The sequence below is a fragment of the Condylura cristata genome, unplaced genomic scaffold, assembly GCF_000260355.1.
Source record: "Condylura cristata isolate star-nosed mole 26May11 unplaced genomic scaffold, ConCri1.0 scaffold00013, whole genome shotgun sequence".
NCBI lineage: Eukaryota > Metazoa > Chordata > Mammalia > Eulipotyphla > Talpidae > Condylura > Condylura cristata.
Window position 1 is genome coordinate 105,916 of NW_004567114.1, and position 17,194 is coordinate 123,109.

The window sequence follows — 17,194 nt, forward strand, 5'->3', positions numbered from 1 at the left end:
GCGGGCCCGGCGCGTCTCTCGGGCTGGCGCCCCGAGTCCCTGGTGGCCCGTAGTGCGCGCTGCCTCGCCTTCGTCCCGTAGAAACCGGTCCCTTCCGGCCCATGGCTCCCTTTGGACCCCACGCTGCTCCGTGCTGTGGCGGCCCTTCTGCGGCGAGCGTGGCCCGTTCCTGTAGTCCGGTGGGGCGGCCCCCGCCCCCGCGGGGGGCCTGCTCTCCTCTTCCTCTCAGGCTCTGAGGTCCGTGCGCGTGGCTCTGTCCCGAGGGGTGTGTGCACCGGCCTGGTTCTCGGGTGGCGGCTGTGCCCGCGGTCATCCAGCAGCCGCCCCCCTCCTGCGCTTCCCCACGCGGCCGCGCCAAGCCCTGGTTCTTTCCTAGGGTTGGGCGCCGAGTCCTCACCCTCCTCACGGCGCTGTCACGCCAGGTCACCTAGCTTTGTTAGATTTAAACTTGTACCTGAGCACCAAGCTCTGACTTTTTTTCCAGTTCCAGCTGCAGCTAGGTCTAAGAATGAGGACAAAGGCTGCTTTTCAAGCCGCGACCCCTTGTCAGGCTGGGGGGCCACCTCGGCAGCAGCTGCTCGTGGCTGCTCCGGGGCCAAGTTCAGAGCCCCGCTGGGTCTGCCCCACAGAGGCCTCGGGGCGCCGCCTGCCGCTGCACGGTCGGGCATCCTCATCGCCCAACGGTGCAGGTCCCTCTCCTGCCCGCTGGAGCCTGCAAGGGCGCCCTGCCTGTCCCGGCACAGGCCAGCCCTGGGATGTTGAAGAGCACCTCCCCGCGCCTGGGCTGGGCCGCCCCCTGCCGGTCTGAAGCTGTCTGGCTCCCCCCCCTAGGTCTTCTCCACCTGAAAAGCCGCCTTTCCTTCAGCCCCCCATTCCCCAACTACCAGGGCGGCCTCCTCCATCTCTCTCCCTCCCACACCCCACCCTCCCCCTGCTGTGCCCGCAGCAGCCTGTTTCCTCCCCCCACGGGCCCCATGTGGCAGCTGGGTGCCCGGCTGCTAGGACTGGCTCCGGCGTGACTGCTGACGGTGTGTTTGATTGAAACAGTCTCGAAGAGTTTTCTTATTTGTGCATGGAAGAGCTGGCTGCAGGCTACAGACGGGGGTGTGTGTGTGGGAGGGGGGCTGTGTGTGTTAGGACGCCCCAGAGACAGTGGGGAGCCGAACAGGCTGGGCCCCTGAGACCCACCAGCAGGGGTCTCAGCGGGGAGATGGGAGGGGTCTGCTGTGCCCAGGGTCCCTCCCTGCCTGGGGTCCCACTCAGGCTGCCGTGGCCGGAACAGCAGGGACTGACTCCAGGCCATCAGGAGACCAGGTGCAGTTTGGTGTTCTACAGACACCTTTTTCAAGCAGACCTCTGGGAGACATTGAGCTGCCTGGAGGGGCCTTGCAGGGAGAGCCTGGGCCTACTGTGGCATCGCTGTGGGGCTGCTGCGCGGTGGCTCTCCTGCCCCTGGTGGCCAGATGGTGACCCGTGGTCAGGCCTGGCCCAGCCACCACCTGCACAGGTCCTCGCCATCCCTCCAGGCCAAACCCACCTGTGCCTCAGAAGAGGCCCAGGGTCCTTGGTTCCAGCCAGCCCTTCCCTGGGCACTCTCCGCTTGGGGGCGGGGCCTGCCGCAGGAGGGTGTGAGCTCACAGCTCCAGTGGGCAGCGCAGGGAGGGACGCGCCTGCCTGTCGGGGGCAGGGCTGCTGGTTGGGGCACGAACTGAGGCCTGTGTCTGCCGCAGACCCTTGCCTGTACATCCCTCGCTTCGCCCACCTGCTGGAGTTCGGGGACAAGAACCACGAGGTGTCCATGACGGCCCTGCGGCTCCTGCAGAGGATGAAGAGGGACTGGATGCATACTGGGCGCCGGCCCTCGGGCCTCTGCGGGGCAGGTCGGCCTGGCATGGGTGCGGCTGATCTCCAGAGCCGCGGCCCGGCCCCCTGCTGCCCTCGTGGCCTGCACAGCCCTGGGGGTGGGGAGAAGCAGGGCCTCAGAGGCCAGGTTCCTGGCTGGGCTCCGGGGTTGCTGTGCTGAGTGGTGACCACGTGTGGCTGGGTCCCACACTAGCGTGACCCCTCCTGGCCAACCACCAACAGGCAGTGCCCCTGGAACCTCATGCCAGCATCCCTGCCCAGAGCCTTCCGGGTGTCCTGAGTGCTGCCCACTCCCCATCTGTCCACACATCCTGAGTCCTGGGGTTTCGTGCGCCCTCACCCCCGCCCCACCCCTGCAGCGCTCCTGGTGGCTGCCCGGATGCACGACTTCCGCAGGACAGTCAGAGAGGTGGTCAGCGTGGTCAAGGTGTGTGAGTCCACCCTGCGGAAGAGGTGAGCCGGGCTCCTGGGTCCCCGCTTGCTGCCCCACAGCCTGGCCGCTCCCAGTGTGCTCTGGCGGCTGCATGTGGTTTCCTGGGCCGCGCTGGGGCCTGGGCTCTGGCTCCGGAGCCTTACGGCCAGGGCTGTTGCTGTGCAGGCGCTTTCCCATGGGCCCCCAGGGTGGACGGGAGCCTCCTGGCCACTTAAAGCCTGTGCTGGCTCCTGCTCGCTCCTGGGTGTGGTGCTGCGCCCCACCTGGCGTAGTAGAGTCGGGGACCCCTGTCCGGCCCCCCACCCCGGGGCTGGCTGCTGTCCAGCAGAGGGGCGTGCCGGGAGGCCGGTCTCAGGCCGCGCCCCCTGCTGTCCTGCGCAGGCTCACGGAGTTCGAGGACACGCCCACCAGCCAGCTGACCGTGGACGAGTTCATGAAGATTGACCTGGAGGAGGAGTGCGACCCACCGTCCTACACCGCCGGGCAGAGGAAGCTGCGCCTGAAGCAGGTGGGTGGCCGGGCCGGGCAGGCTGGGGCCAGGCCTAGCCCCGCTCACGGCCGCCTCTCTTTCAGCTGGAGCAGGTCCTGTCTAAGAAGCTGGAGGAGGTGGAAGGTGAGTCCCTGGGGGCACGCGCAGCCGGGCCCCAGGGTGTCTCAGCTGACCCGCTCCTGACCCTGCAGGGGAGATCTCCAGCTACCAGGACGCCATCGAGAGCGAGCTGGAGAGCAGCCGGCCGCGGGCCAAAGGGGCCCTGGCCAGCCTGGCCAAGGAGGGTGAGTCCACCTGCCCCACCTTCTCTGCTCCTCAGCCTCTAGGTGTGTGCTGGCCCTGGTGCCCGGGTGCCCCGTGGGCCGTGGCCCCCTCTGTGCTGATGGCGCCTCTCTCACTTGCCATTTCCTGTGGGCGTGGTGCTGCCAGGACCTGGACCCTGCGTCTACCGGGTCATCCTGCCGCCGACTCAGCGGGCTTCCTGCTCTCACGGGGCTCCCGTGGGTAGAGCTGTTTTCCGCCACATGGTGGGGTGTAACGCCAGGCCCTGCTTCTGGCTGGCACCCCGGGCTGTCGGCACCTCCTGCCTGAGCACCTCTGCGCACCCCTCCACCCCCCACCTGGGGCCTCCTGCAGCCACAGGTGGGTGGGGCCCGTGCTTGCGGCTCCAGGAGCGCCCCCTGGCGGGCTCCCGCGACAGGTCTCGCACAGCAGTGGGGAGCTGCGTGGCCTCCATGTGCCTCTGGGGGGGCCTGGCGAGGCCTCCATGTGCCTCTGGGGGCAGGGCAGTGGAGGGGCCTGACGGAGCCTGTGGACCCCGTGCAAGCGTCCCGCCACCCCGGTCACTGCCTGCGGCGAGAGTGGCTCTGCGCCACTCTCATGCAGACGGCGCCCCACGCCCTGCGGCACAGGCGCCCAAGAGGGCACTGGGGGGCCCGGCGGCGCAGAGTGGGGCAGCTCGTTCAGCAGCCTGTGAGGTGCCCGCCTGGCCTGCAGGGCTCGGCCATTTCCCACTGAGCCGGCCCTTCCTGCCCGTCCCGTGGTCGGGTGCACCCTGTGGGCCTGTCTCGAGCTCAGCCCTGTGGCCTGTGGGGTGGCCCTCTCCTTCTCTACCCGTGCTGTGGCCAAGGGTGGCGAGGGTGCTGGTGCTCAGCCCACCCCCCACCGCCTGGAATCGTGACCTCTGAGTAGCAAGGTGTGGCCGAGCCAGGCCGACTGCCACTGGCGCTGTGCCTCACCCACCTTCCTGGGGCACCAGTCTGGCCTCTGCCGGAAGCTGCTGCTCGCATTCTGGGGGTGCCTTTGGCCTCAGTCTCGGGGGCTGATGCTCCCAGGCCCAGCGACTCTGTTACGGGTTCCGGAAGTCCCGTGTGTCCAGGCAGCCCTGGGCGGACAAGGCCCCGCTGTCTGTCCAGATGGGCTTGACGCCCACAGGCTCACCGGCCTGGTGCTGTGGCCCTGCGTCCTAGGCTCCGCCGACGACCCCACAGCCAGTATCTTTGGTGACGAGGACGCCGAGGACGAAGAGCTCGAGGTCGCTGCCAGCCACCTGAACAAGGACTTCTACCGGGAGCTCTGCGGCCTTCCAGGGGGCTCAGAGGCGGCGGGCGGCCCTGACGGGGATGGAAGGCCCCCTGCCCTGGAGGCCCTGCTGGGGCCCCTGCCCACGGCAGCCAGCCTGGGCATCTCAGACTCCATCCGGGAGTGCATCTCTTCCCCGGGCAGGGAATCCCGTGAGTGTGGGGCACGCGGGCTGGGGCTGGCCACTCGTCCTCCTCCAAGGGGCTGTTGTCCCGGGAGGCTCAGGATGGAGCCCTGTTTGGCTGGGGTGGCCATGACATCTGGGGGTGTGCGCTGCCCTTCACGTCCAGGGGCGTCTGGAGGCTCCCCAGGCGAGTGTCGGCCCACCCCGCGTGGGCAGCCCTGTGCCGAGGGGTGGAGCCGCACCAGGCTGTGAGGTTCCCCATGGGCCTCTGTGCCCAGGCGCTGCGCCTACACAGGAGGCATCAGGTCTGGCGCCAGAGCCAGCCAGGCAGACCTGGGCATGGGGCTGGCGGGAGCCCGGCGGGCTTGTACCCCACTGGCCGAGCAGCCCGAGGGCTGACGCAGCCCTTCCTCTAGAAGGTGCCCCGGGGGACGGTGAGCTGGACCTGAGCGGGATTGACGACCTGGAGATCGACAGGGTAGGCACCCTCCCTCTCTCCCCCGCCCCCCGCTCCTGCCCACACCCCACCCTTGCCCATCCATGCTGTCCCCATGTGGCCGGGTGTCCCCAGCGTGATGCTGGCTCCCCCGACGGGTGTCCTGTCACCAGCACCCATCACCCTGCATTGCCCGGCTCCTGCCAACCCAAGCATGGGCCTCGGAGCCTCGGCACTGGGCAGGGCCTGGCGTGCGTCTTCTAGGGCCTCTGGCCTCCCTGGCCCCTGCCTTAGGCGGGACCGTCCCTGTGTGCGGCGGCCCTGCCTGTGGCGGGAGGGGTGGGGCGGGCCCTCCCTGAGCAGTGCTGTGCCCGCACAGTACATCCTGGACGAGGCCGAAGCCCGCGTGAAGGCCGAGCTGTGGATGCGGGAGAACGCGGAGTACCTGCGGGAGCAGAGGGGTGAGCCGCGCCCGCCCGGGCAGCCCGCTCTCGGCCGGGCCTCTCTGACCCGCCTCCTCGGCTTTCAGAGAAAGAAGCCCGGATCGCCAAGGAGAAGGAGCTGGGCATCTACAAGGAGCACAAGGTAGGCGGCCGCGGGGCTGCCCGGCGCCATCGTGGCTCAGGTGGGCAGGCCTGTTGGGCGTGTGGCCCTGTCCGGGTGTGGTCGAGCCCCGACCCCGCTGGTGAAGAGCCAGCATCAGATGGTTGCGGGCAGCGACCCGGCTGCCCAAGAGGCCCTGTCTTCCCACAGCATTTGGGGTGCCGGGCACAGGGGCCGGCGGTAGGGGCAGGCACCAGGTGGTGCACGGGCTAGGGACGGGCCCGCCAGCGGGCCGGGAGGGCCGCTTGCCCTGGGCTGCACAGGCCCCTGGGCCCGTGGGCGTGGCAGGGCCGCATGGCAGGCTCTGGGGCGGTGGGCAGCAGATCGGGCCCCCTGCGACCCTGGGCCCGTGTGCCCAGCCTCTGAGATCCCTTTGCTGTTGCCGCCCAGCCCAAGAAGCCCTGCCGGCGCCGGGAGCCCATCCAGGCCAGCACGGCGGGTGAGGCCATCGAGAAGATGCTGGAGCAGAAGAGGATCTCCAGCAAAATCAACTACAGCGTGCTCCGCGGCCTGGACAGTGCGGGCGCCGGCCTGCAGGGCGGGGCCCCCGGGGCCCTGCAGCCCGCTGGCGTCCGCAGGCTGCCCCGGAAGACGCCGGCCCGGCCGGGGTCTGAGCGCGCAGCCAGTGTGGGGAAGAGGTGGGTGGGTGTGGAGCGGGTGAGGGGCGGTCGGACGTCGGCTGCTGCCCCTGCCTCCACCTGCCGGCCCTGAGGTCCCAGCCACCTCAGTGGCCGGAGCTTGTGAGGGCCCACGCGGGCAGCTCCTGCTGTCGGGAGAAGGGCAGCCCCGTCTGCACCCCTGCAGCTGCCCTCCGGCACCAGGGTGGGCGCCACTGGATGGGGTTGCCCATCTCCCTTGTTCTGGCCCTGAGGAGACCCTGGTCATCTGTCCCAGAGGAGAGCTGTGTCTTACCCCAGACTGTTTGCCCTGTCTCCAGCGAGGGCCCGAGCAGCTTGTCACCCTCCAGGAGCCCCACACCCTGTCCCTGCTTCCCCCAGTGTCAGCACGGAAGTGGCCGCTGCAGGCTGGCAGCCCCATCTGCCTCCTCCCTCTGGCCTGGCGAGGACTGGGGTCCCTGGGTGGCTCCGGGGGGCCTGGCAACCACCTTCTTCTGCTCAGGCGGCCAGCCTGCCCCTTGTGAGTGCACCTGTGGCCTGAGCACCCGCCTGTTGGGATCGTCCAGGCCCTGGCTTCATCGCATAGGCCTTGAGGGCTTGGCTGGGTCACCTGCAGCACCCTCTCGCCCCTGGGCCTGCAATGTGGTCCCCGCCTCCCCAGGGGACTCTTCCTGCCCAGGTGGGCTGGCAGCATCTTGGAAGAGCCACTGTGCCCTTGAAGGCACTGGGAGACAGCAGGCCCAGCAGAAGGGAGTGGCTGGTGCTGTGGACCCGAGGGGGAGGGCGTGGCAGGCACGGGGCTTGGAGCACTCCCAGCCTTGCCAGCCCCGTCCCCTGCCCGTCCCGCCTCTGGCCTGCCACAAGTTGGAGGGGTTGTAGGTCACCCAGTGGAGGCACTGCAAGGTCCTCCCATAGTGACCACAGCAAGGAGGCCCTTGTCTCGGCAGGTCAGGGGCGGTGGCACCTGGAGCACAGCGCTCAGGCCTGGCAGCCTCGCCCCAAGGACACTAGAACTGCTGCTCTGCCGGGCAGAGCTGGGCCAGCTGCAGGGCACGTGGCCACCAGGAGGGCGCAAGGCCACCTTGGCGGTGCAGACCCAGGGTGGTGGGGCGGGGTGTGGGAGCCCAGCCTGGCGGGGCTGCTCATGGCCGCCTGCTTCCAGGTTACGGCCCTTGGTGTCCTCGCAGCCCCCCGAGAAGCCAGCTGCGCCAGAGGTGCGTTGTGGGCGGGCCCAGTGCCTGCAGCGGGCAGCCGGGCCCAGTCCAGCCCTGTGGGTGCCTGGATGGGTGCTGGTGGAGGGCGGCCCCCTTGGGCAGTCCAGGCCCTGGCGGGCACAGGAAGGGGACCCCATGGCGGTGGTTGGGGGTGGGTCTGGGGCTCGCGCCGGACCAACGTTGGCTGGCCAGGCCAGGGGCCCCAGGAGCCCTGGTGGTGCCCATGGTGGCAGCCTACCCCTCTGCAGGCAGGGTCCCCCCTGAGCGCCCCCACCCTTGGGGCCAGGCCGCCCCAGCCCGCGGCGGTGGTGGAGAGCGGGCCCGTGTCCTACCACCCGGAGGAGGAGGCCGAGGAGGAGGAGGCCGAGGAGGAGGACGGGGAGCCCTGCGTCAGCGCTCTGCAGATGATGGGCCGCGACGGTGAGCACCCCCACTCCCGCCCCGCCCCTGCCCCGCCCCCACCCCACGGCGGTCTCACCCTCCCCTGTGCCCACAGATTATGGCTGTGAGGGGGACGACGAGGACGGCTACTGAGGTCAAGCACAGAGGGCCTCGCGCCCGCCTCAGCGGCAAGGAGACACTGCCGGCCGCCGCCCGCGGGCTGCTGGGAAGTCGGGGCCCCGGGGCGCAGTGCGTCCGTGCTCTGCCCCTTGCTGGTGCGTACTGGCCAGAGGTGGCAGCTCCGAGGAGCCCCGTGGGCCTGCGCTCTCCCACTCGGCCGGACCCCAGCCCCTCCCAAGGCAGGCGCCCCAGCCTGCATCCTGACTGGCGCTGGCCCGGAGCCAGCCTGGCTTGTTGTGTGGGAGCAGCCGGGCCCCTCGGCGCCCCGCTTGCCGGTGGCTGGTGATGGGGCCAGGAGACTTGGGTCAGCCCCGGTTTGGCCTCTCCGTGAAGGCCAGGGCCCACCATCGGGTCCTGGCCGCTCGGGACGTGGTCACGTGGGCAGCGGAGCCCCTGCCCAGGAGCGGGCACGAGGCTGCCGCAGCCGGTTTCGAGGCAGGTGGGAACAAGACGTGACTTGAGCTCCAGTGTGGTCTGTGGTCTGTGTGGTGCCCCCTTCCCTGCCTTGGGGGCCCAGGCAAGCAGGGCTGGGGGTAGGGGGAGTGGCCCTGGCTGGCAGGCTGATGCCCCCGGGCCAGGGCTGTCCCAGGGGAGCTCATGCCATCCCAGGGCCCAAACCGCTGCCCCTCCGACGGAGCTGTGGACGCAGCGGGCCGCAGCCTTGTCCTCAGGCCAGGGTGGCCTCCCCCTGCCTTCCGTCCGGGCCAGCGTGACCAGGGTTACCCCGCGGGGGTGGAGGCCCAGCTTCCCACGTGGGCCGGGAAGGGCAGGCGCCCCACGGCCCCAGCAGGCCGAGAGGGTGTCGGGCCACAGGGCCCCCACGACTGTGCTGGGTGGTGAGGCAAAGCCAGCTGGGGGCCGCCCCCCTCCTCTGCCAGCTGCCCCTCCTGGGGCAGAGTCCCTGGGAGGGGGTGGAGCAGGCAGCCTGGAGGGGATGGTGGGTTCTGGGGCCTTCAGGCACCCCCATTGGCTAGGGCCTCAGGGCAGGCAGGTCTGGGGTCTCAGGCAAGGGGGCTTTCCTTCTGAGCTGAGGCCTCATCTGTCACCCCACCGAGGGGCCCCAGCCCATAGGCTGAGGGGGGCAGGAGCCATGCCACGATGCCGGGTGTCCCGGCTGAGGGAGCTGTCCCTGGCTGTGAGGGATGGGGTGCCTGGGCCCAGCCACACCTGCACAGCAGGCCACGGGCACACGGGGGCCTCAGGCCGTATGTGGGGCAGGGGCTCCACCCACTGCCTTGTAGTCTGGCGGAGGGATCCCAACGGGGCCTCCTGCTGCTGCTGCACTGTGGGCAGCAGGGGGCGCCCCAGGCGCAGCTGAGTGACCTGCGGTCCCCTGTCTGGGGAGCACCAGCATCCCGCTCCGGGCCTCTGTCCAGGCCCAGCGCCAGGAGAGGCAGAGGGGCCATGGTCCTATAGCAAGGGCCCAGCGCTAGGCCTGGGGAGCTCTGGGCTCCAGCCGGGGGGCAGGCGGGGCGGGCTCCCCTGCTGCGGTCCACCCCCAGCTGGCTTGGCCAGCCCACCCAGGGGCCATGGCGCACGGGGCTTGGGGGCCTGAGGCCCCTGCCGGGGAACCGCGGCCTGCACCAAGGCCCCTGGAGGCCCACCAACTCCTCTGACCCACCCTGGCCCTGATGGGTCCCCCGCATGCCTGTTTGTCACCACAGCCACCCCACACTGCTGGCCCTCTCTGCACCCCAAGCTTCCACGTGGGTAGGGGCTGAGCTGAGGCTGAGCAGCAGCAGCCCTGCACCAGGTCAGCTGCCAGGGCTGCGACGCGGCCAGAGCCCTGCCGCCCAGGTGGAAGCGGCCCTGCGTGTCAGGGCCGCCTGGGGGCGGGGCCTCCGCTGGCCGCTGAGCAGGGTCATGGCGATCGGTGGCTGCCAGGCCCCTGCCTTGGCCTCAGCCGCAGAGGTGGGCCGAGCAGGCAGCCGGGTGCCGCGGTGGGCAGGCGCGGGTGGGTGGGGCCTGTGTGTTGCCCGGCGCCCTGAAGGCCACACGCGTGCCCACCCGCTCCAGCACCAGGCCTCGCGGGGTCACACGGGCGATGAGGGGGTGGCTGCTCCTCCTGAGGGGTCGGGAGCTGGGCAGGGCAGGGACTGGGGGTGGCTGAGATGCACCCCTGTGCTCACTGTCCCTGGGCCCTCGGAGGGTGGGGGCCATGATGACCACGGGGCTGGGCCCTGGACCCCAGTTGGAGCGCAGGCTCTGGGGTTTCAAAGGCAGGCTGGCGGGGTGCTTGCCCGCTCGGAGCTGAGCCAGTGGTGGCAGACGCAGGATAGCTGTGTGACGCGGCAGCTGGAGGACCTCTGGGTGGGGGTTCAGGAAGGCCTGGAGGGAGGGGAGCTGCAGGTCAGCCACAGGGACCGGGGAGGCCCCAGCACATGGGAGCAAAGCTGCATCCTGCCGTGCTGATGACGTGCAGGGTGGTGGCGCCCCGCGCGTGGGCTGGGGGCCCGGGGCGGGCTGCTGGCCAGGTGCAGGCAGGAGCTCTGCAGCCAGTGGGGGCTGAGCTGCAGGGGCAGGGGCAGCGCGGGGGGCCGGGCGTCCAGGCGAGGCCTCAGTGAGTCACAGCTGACCCGGCGCCACAGGGCCAGGCGTGCTGGCCACAGGAAGCGGTGTGGACTGATAAAGGGCCACGCAGAGGCTGCCCAGCCTCCCGCTTCCTGCAGCCTGTGCACTGGGCTTGGAGCGGGGAGGCCCACGTGGGCAGCCGCGAGCATCGGCAGCTGAGTGCCGGCAGGACAGAGCGGGCAGCCGTGAGCTGCCCACCGTGCCGTGGGGGCATAGGGAGTCCAGGGTCACTGGCGGGCGGGGTCGAGGCTGCAGGTGGAGGCGGTGGCCTGGGCAGTCAGAGCTGGTGGAGGGGCTGTGTGACGGGCCAGCCTGGATTCCTGAGGTCAAGCTGTGGGGGTCCGGCTCCCTGGGCCACCCGGGGAACGGGGGCAGGAGCCGCCAGGCGAGGTCAGTGCTCACGTGAGCCCTGCCAGCCCCGCCCAGGAGCGTCTCGCCATCTGGCCCACAGCCCCAGGGCTGCTCAGGCGCGGAGTGCACCTTCCCGCCCGCGCCCCTCTGAGAGGGCGCGGCCTCTCCTCATGCCCCTCCGGGCCTCAGCGCCAGCACACCTCCTCGGGGAGGCTCCCTGCCCACCCCTGGCTGCCAGAGACCTGCCCTGGGTCACCAGGAGCGACCCTCTGTGCCAACTGCCACCCTGTGTTCCTTGTCCCGGAGGTCTGCGCCTGTAGGGGGCCAAGGGAGGCGGCTCCGGGAGGCAGGTCTGGAGTGGGTGGGGGCCCCTGTTCCCCTTGAGCCCGTCAGTTCCCCCAGCCTGGGTCTGCCCACCCCTGCCCCTCGGCTTCCTGACTCCTCCTGTGGCCAGGAGCTGGGCTTCTCCCAGAAGACGGCGGCGCACATGGCCGCCCGCTGGCCGGCAGCGCGCAGGGGGGCCTCCCTGGGCCTCAGAGCTTGCGCCTCTCACACTGGCCTGTCTGAGCTGACCACATGCCCCTTTGGGGCCTGGTGGCCCGAGCCGCTGCTCAGCCAGAGACTCGCGAGGGGGGTAGTCCCCTGGCCCCACATCGTGAGCAGGGCTGGGCCTGAGGGCCGGCTGCCCACGCTGCAGAGGGGCAGGAGGCCCCGTGGTCCTCCCGCCACGGCAGGTGCACGGCGACGCCCGCGCGTGGACGCCTCGGCGTGTGGAGGAGAGTGCCAGTCTGCTGCCGTCCAAAGCGCACTTGGTCAGCTGCACAGTGCAGTTGGGGGCAGGGGGCGGGTTGGGGCGCGGCACGGGGGGTCAGGAGCAGGTGGAGCCAGAGGTGGGACCAGATAGTCAAGGGGGCAGGTGTGGGTGGGCCGGGTGGGGACGAAGCTGGACAGGCCAAACCAGCACCCCCAGGCTAGGGGCTGTCCCCAGACTCACAAAGACCCCTCAGGGCCTCTGGGTCTGCCCCGCCTGTGGGGGGCCGCCTCTGCCTGCAGCCTGGTGGGGTCCTGCAGAGGCCATGCCGTGGGGCAGGGTCTTATCAGCATGGGCAGCTGGTGGCCTGGCCCCGCGCGAGCGCCCAGGCCCAATTCAATGGCCATTGTCCGCCGGCCCCTTTGTTCAGGAGGCGGCCACTTCCTGCCGGCTGGGCTGGGGTGGGCGGCAGGAAACGCTCCGGCCGAGGCCCCGCAGCCTGGGTCAGAGGTGACGGCCACCTGCCTGGGTTCTGCTGGACCGCCTGGGGTCCTGGGCCCACCTACAGGATGGGGGGGCTGGCCCGGCCCGTGGTCCCTGGGCTGGATGGGGCAGGGCAGGAGGAGGCTTCCCCACAGACCGGGGCCCTTCCCCGTCTGCAGGGCGGCGGCCGGGATCACAGCAGCCGGCTGGGCCTGAGTCCTGGGACCTGGGACAGTACTGGCTGGCTGCTCGCCCAGCGGGGGCTCTGGCTCCCAGGCGGGGACAGGGCTGCGGTCTGGGGGGACCAGCACAGGCCCAGCCAGGGGTGGCCTGCCCCGTCGCCCCCCTCCAGGCTCCAAGCTGCTTCTCCCCAGGCCCTGGGGACAGCCTCTCGCAGTGCTCTGCTTGGCCAGGCTTGGGGGTGCTGGGAGGGGGGCCCAGGCCCGCCAGTCCGGGCTTCCGGCTGTGCAGGCACCTCCTTGGCAGGTCCCCGGAAGCCCCCTCCCCACACTGAGAAGGCTTTGCAGAGGGCCCGGCCCCTGTGGAAGGGGCTGGCGCAGGGCCCTTGGTCCCGGCCAGTCAGGGCCTGTGCCGGAGGTCCCGGAGGCAGGCCTGGGGTCATCCGCTGCAGAGGACACAGGGCGACACTGAGGCGGGAGGGAGGTGGCGCCTGCGGCACAGGACAGTCACCCCAGCTGACACTGGAGAACAGGGTGCTAAGACTCCTGGGGGCAGGGAGGGCCAGGCGTTGTGAGAAGGCGGGACGGTGGTCAGTCGGCACCTGGTCCAGAGGGCAGTGAGCTGGGGACAGCTGCAGTGGGGCCGGACCACGGGGCACCGCAGAGCTGGTGGGGCAGGGGCTTCCCTGGAGCCCCGGAAAGTGCAAGGGCCAGGCTGCCCCACCAAGCTGGGACCCATGTGGCTCCAGCCCAGGCTCTAGCCGCTACCTGAGAGCTGACCCTATGCCCACGTGTCACGCTGGGCTCCGGCCCTGCCCCTGCGAGGCCGCCTGGCAGCCCGGTGGGAGCCACAGCCTCCCTCCCTGTGCCACAAACGCAGGAAGCCGCTGGGCCCAGGAGTCCTCACTGGGGGTGGGGCTGTCACGCCAAACAGGCGCTTTCTGGGTGCGCTCTGGGCCCCCTCTCCGGGCAGGGGGCGGGCCTGGCCCTCACCCCCCCCCCATCCCCAGGAGCACCTCTGATTCCCCTGCCCCTGGGGCTAGCCCCCCACACCCCGCCTTGGGCCTGGGCTCTGCCCTGCTTGGGTCCTGCCCATGGCCTCCCAGGCTGAGCCCCCGGCCCACTGGGTCTGGGTGATTGTCACAGCCCGTGATGGCGGTGGGTGCGGTGTCTACCAGCAGCCTGGGGGAAGCAGGTGCAGCGGGGCGGGCCTGGGGAGCCAGAACGCAGTGTGTGTAGGGGGGTGCCCACTGTCCTCACCCCCTGGGCATCAGGGCCTGCAGGTCAGCGAGGAGGCCACAGGTCACAACCACAGTCAGGCCCACAGGCCCCGCGTGCCGGGGCCCACCCCCAGGGCTCGGATGCTGTGGGGTGCTGGGACAGCTGGAGCCCCCCCAGGTGTGATGAGCGGACGACAGGTGGGCTGGGCCAGGTGGAGGCGAAGCCTGTGGCTGAGGCCAGGCGGGGCCCTCCGAGAGGTGCTCAGGGTGGGCTGGGAGGAGGTGCCGGGAGAAGCTTGAGGCCTAAGAGCCTGGTCCAGGGCTGGCAGCGGGCTCGGTCGCCCATCTCTGCCGCCAGCCACTCGCCGTGCCCTCACCCAGCACCAACTGGCGTCCAAGGTGAACCTGGCTCAGTGGCTTACCCGGCTGGCATCTGGAGCTGGGACTGTCTAGCCAGCTGCCCATCCTAGTCTCTGGGGCCTGGCCCACCCTGGCCACTGCCCAGCACCCCACAGGGGTGCACACCCCTTTGGGTTTTTCTGTAGTGGCCAAACACACTGCAGCCTGGCGGAGCCAGGGCAGCTTTCCAGAAAGCAACCTGGGTCTGTCTGAATCACTGAGTCACGCTGGCCACCCACCGCCGTCCACCACCGGGGATAGCCTTGGGCAGGGCCCCCAAGGGGGTGTCCACGCGGGGGCAGGGCAGGGCCCATGGCAGGAAGGCACTGCCCAAGCGAGCTGCAGGGGGTCGGGCTTGGGAGGACAGGGACAAGTGCTGGTCACTCCCGGGGGGCCGAGTGGACAGAGAGCTGCTTATAAACAGGAGCGGGTCCTAAGAAACGGGGTATCAAGGCTGGGGGCCAGGGCGAAGGGTAACATCTTCCAAGACCCTGAGAAGGTCAGACATGCCAGTGAGTGCAAGGATCAGCCCGCGGGGCACCTGGGCCCTGGGCAGTTTGTGCCGGCCGCCGATGCGCTGCTGGGGATTCCTGTGAGGGAAGGGCTGAGCGGCAGCAGTGTCCACACAAGACACTGGATTACCACGGCCGCTTGGCCAAGTTTCTGATTCACAGCTGTGCCGGTCTGAGGAGGAACAGTTTGTTCTTAGGGTAGTTTAAGGGTGATCCGCAGCCTGGTGACCGATGCCCTCCACTGACCACAGGTGGCTCACTGCTGGCCAGCGTGGGCGGGGCTCGGGCAGGGCACCATGGTCCGCAGTCCCGGGCAGCTGGCGGCCAGCGGCATGCATGGCCTGACCACCTCTGGGGCAGAGGCTGGCGGGCCCGGTCCTCGCCCAGCTCCCCCTTCCACGCCGGGCACCTGGCCGCCCTAAGAGCAGGCTGCGTTCCCCAGGCTCGGGCCTAGCCGACATGGGTCAGCGTCCTCGACTAGCATGTGTGCTGGGTGGCCTGCTCTGGCCCAGGCTGCTCTGAGGGGCTCAGGGCCCCAGCCACACTGGCCGCAAGTGGGAGGGGGGGCTGGGCTTCCACGCGTCAGAGGACGTGGCGTTCCCTGGGGTCTGGCGCCCCTTGGGAGGAGGCCAGGACGCCCCCGGGCATGCAGGGGCCGCTGCCCCTCTGCGAGGTCTCAGCCGCAGCCTGAGTGCACTGCGCTGCCCGGAGCTGAGGCCTGCAAGGCCTCGAGAACAGACAGCCCTGTCGTCACCTCAGGTGGCAGTGGCACGAGGGTCGTGGGGCTGGCACTGCCCTGGCCGGACTGTGAGCTCTGGCCAGCCACAAGGACGGGGATGGCCCTGGCGGGCAGGAGTGGAGTGGGGCCGCGGCCGCCACCACCATACCCCAGAAAGCTAAGCGAACCTCGGGGGCCGTGGGGTGGGGAAAGGAGAGCCGTGGGGACCTGGAGGGGGCCCAGGGGCCCGTGCAGGCCAAGGCGAGCGGCCCCGGTGTGGGATGGCGGGGCACGGCCTTGAGGAGCAGAGGACCCCTGGCCTGGCCCTGGGGTCAGGGCGCGCCCTTCTCCTCTTCAGGCCCAGCGGCTGCACCCCTGGGGAGGCGCCCCACTGGCTCCTGAAGCCAAGTGGTCACCTGGAGAGGTGCCAACAGCCCCAGAACAGGTCTCAGGTTCCCGGCCCCGATGGCCACAGCGCATGTGCCAGGCGGCTCGCGTCCTTGGGGGTCCACGCACAAGCGTGTGGGCACAGGGGTGCCGGGCTCCTGGGCCTGGGCGCCTGCCCTCGGCGGGGGGAGGGGGCCCCTCAGGAGCTCTGTCCGCCTCCTTCGGCCGCTAAGGTGCCAAGCCCCTCGGGCTGCCCGTACCCCAGCCCGGGCCTGGAGGTCACTGCTCAGGATGGGGCACCTCCCCACTGCGTGCAGCCACCCTGGCTGACGCCACAGGGCCCGGGCAGGCGCTGTGCGCTGCCCAGGGCTGGTCCTGGCCTCTTTCTTTGCCTGTGTCATTTGGATAAAATTTAAATTATCTAAAAAATCAGCTAAAGCTCCAAACCTACCCACGAGCCACCCTCCCACCCAGGCACCAGCACCCCTAGCCCAGGCGAGGGCCAGCTGTGACGGGGTGGGGGGGGGCACCAGCCACATGCCCTGTGGGGGGTCCTAGGCCACCCACTGCTCTCACTGGGGGCTGCTGGCCCTGCCCAGGGTGCGACTGGCCTGGGCCCAGCTGCCGCACCAGGAAGGAGGCTCCCCTGGGGCCCTCCCTCTGGCATGGGCATGGGGGTCATCTGCTGGGACAGCCCTGGGGGTCTCAGCCGAGCAATCCAAGGACCTGGAGGCCAGGTCAAAGCCGGCAAGGCCAGTCTCCGTGGACAGTCCTGCTCCTGCCGGAGCCAGGCTGGTCCAGGACTCTGACCACAGGGCCAGTGGACAGCGTGCCTCCAGCACCCCGAGGCGGGGTGCAGTGGGAGGCTGGCTGCGGAGGAGGTCTGAGCACCCGGAGGCCACCGATCCAGAGTCTCCAGCCTGAAGCTCCCACTGATCCAGTTACCCTGCCAGAGATTGCATCGCACTGAAGGGGGGCCAACATGAAATCCTGGGGTGCTTGTCACACGGCAGTAGATAACAAGGGCTAGGGAATCTATTTCGAGGTCGCCCTGCCTGCCGTACCTGGGGCCGCAGTTCCTGGCACAGCTGCCGTAGGGCTCTGCCCGACGGCCTTCCCTTGCTTTCCCTGCACGGCCCCCAGCCCGGAGCCCATGGCCATCCTTGGGTTGCTGTGGGGGAGCGAGGGCCCCTTCTGGCCAGAGTGCAAGGGGTGCAAGGTGCTCCCCCTCGCCTGAGCCAGCGAGGCCTCAGGTGGACTGGAGGCCCGGGGCCCAGACCTGCCTTGGTGCTGGCGACTTCCCCTTCCTCCTCGCCTGTCCTTCCAGAGCCTTCTCTTCCCAAGGGAGAGATCCTATAGGTGCCAACACTGCCCCGCGAAGGGGGCGCCCACCTCTTCCTTCCTCCCAGGTGGGCAGTCGAGGCCGGCCTCTCCTGTCCCTTCGGAGACCTTCCTTTCCCTGGAGGCCCGCCACGCCCCTGGGCTGCCGCCTCTGGGGCTGCGCAATCCCCGACCGGGAGGCATCGGCTCGGCGCGTCCCCACCAGAGCTGCCCCAACCCCCGACCGGGAGGCATCCGCTCGGGGCGTCCCCACCAGAGCTGCCCCGTGGAACCCTCTCCCCGCACCGCGAGGTCCCCGGTGCCCCAGCCTCGCCACGGCTCCTCCTCGGGTTACGCCCGCCCCGCTGGCCCAGGTCCCAG

At 70.4% G+C, this 17,194-nt stretch overlaps 2 protein-coding genes across 4 annotated transcripts in view; both read left to right on the top strand.

Moving 5' to 3' along the window:
* BRF1 (BRF1, RNA polymerase III transcription initiation factor 90 kDa subunit) overlaps nt 1-8,382 on the top strand; it is a 19,037-nt gene extending 10,655 nt beyond the window's left edge. Inside the window, exons 1-14 of one of the 3 annotated variants that reach the window (XM_012724540.1) lie at nt 13-1,314; nt 1,731-1,880; nt 2,223-2,316; nt 2,678-2,804; nt 2,870-2,909; nt 2,978-3,070; nt 4,256-4,519; nt 4,908-4,969; nt 5,307-5,388; nt 5,457-5,512; nt 5,921-6,168; nt 7,310-7,361; nt 7,610-7,781; nt 7,858-8,382. In XM_012724540.1, coding sequence (XP_012579994.1) covers nt 1,799-1,880; nt 2,223-2,316; nt 2,678-2,804; nt 2,870-2,909; nt 2,978-3,070; nt 4,256-4,519; nt 4,908-4,969; nt 5,307-5,388; nt 5,457-5,512; nt 5,921-6,168; nt 7,310-7,361; nt 7,610-7,781; nt 7,858-7,895 — 1,410 coding nt within the window. In that variant the 5' untranslated portion in view covers nt 13-1,314; nt 1,731-1,798 and the 3' untranslated portion in view covers nt 7,896-8,382. Of the gene's footprint in view, nt 1-12; nt 1,315-1,730; nt 1,881-2,222; nt 2,317-2,677; nt 2,805-2,869; nt 2,910-2,977; nt 3,071-4,255; nt 4,520-4,907; nt 4,970-5,306; nt 5,389-5,456; nt 5,513-5,920; nt 6,169-7,309; nt 7,362-7,609; nt 7,782-7,857 lie in introns of those variants that run through there. The other 2 variants (XM_012724541.1, XM_004681558.2) reach the window with 2 other exon arrangements.
* Nucleotides 8,383-14,847: 6,465 nt separating this feature from the next.
* NUDT14 (nudix (nucleoside diphosphate linked moiety X)-type motif 14) overlaps nt 14,848-17,194 on the top strand; it is a 6,997-nt gene continuing 4,650 nt past the window's right edge. The window contains exon 1 of the mRNA XM_012724353.1: nt 14,848-14,851. Within this exon, the coding sequence (XP_012579807.1) occupies nt 14,848-14,851 (4 nt within the window). The remainder of the gene's footprint in view (nt 14,852-17,194) is intronic.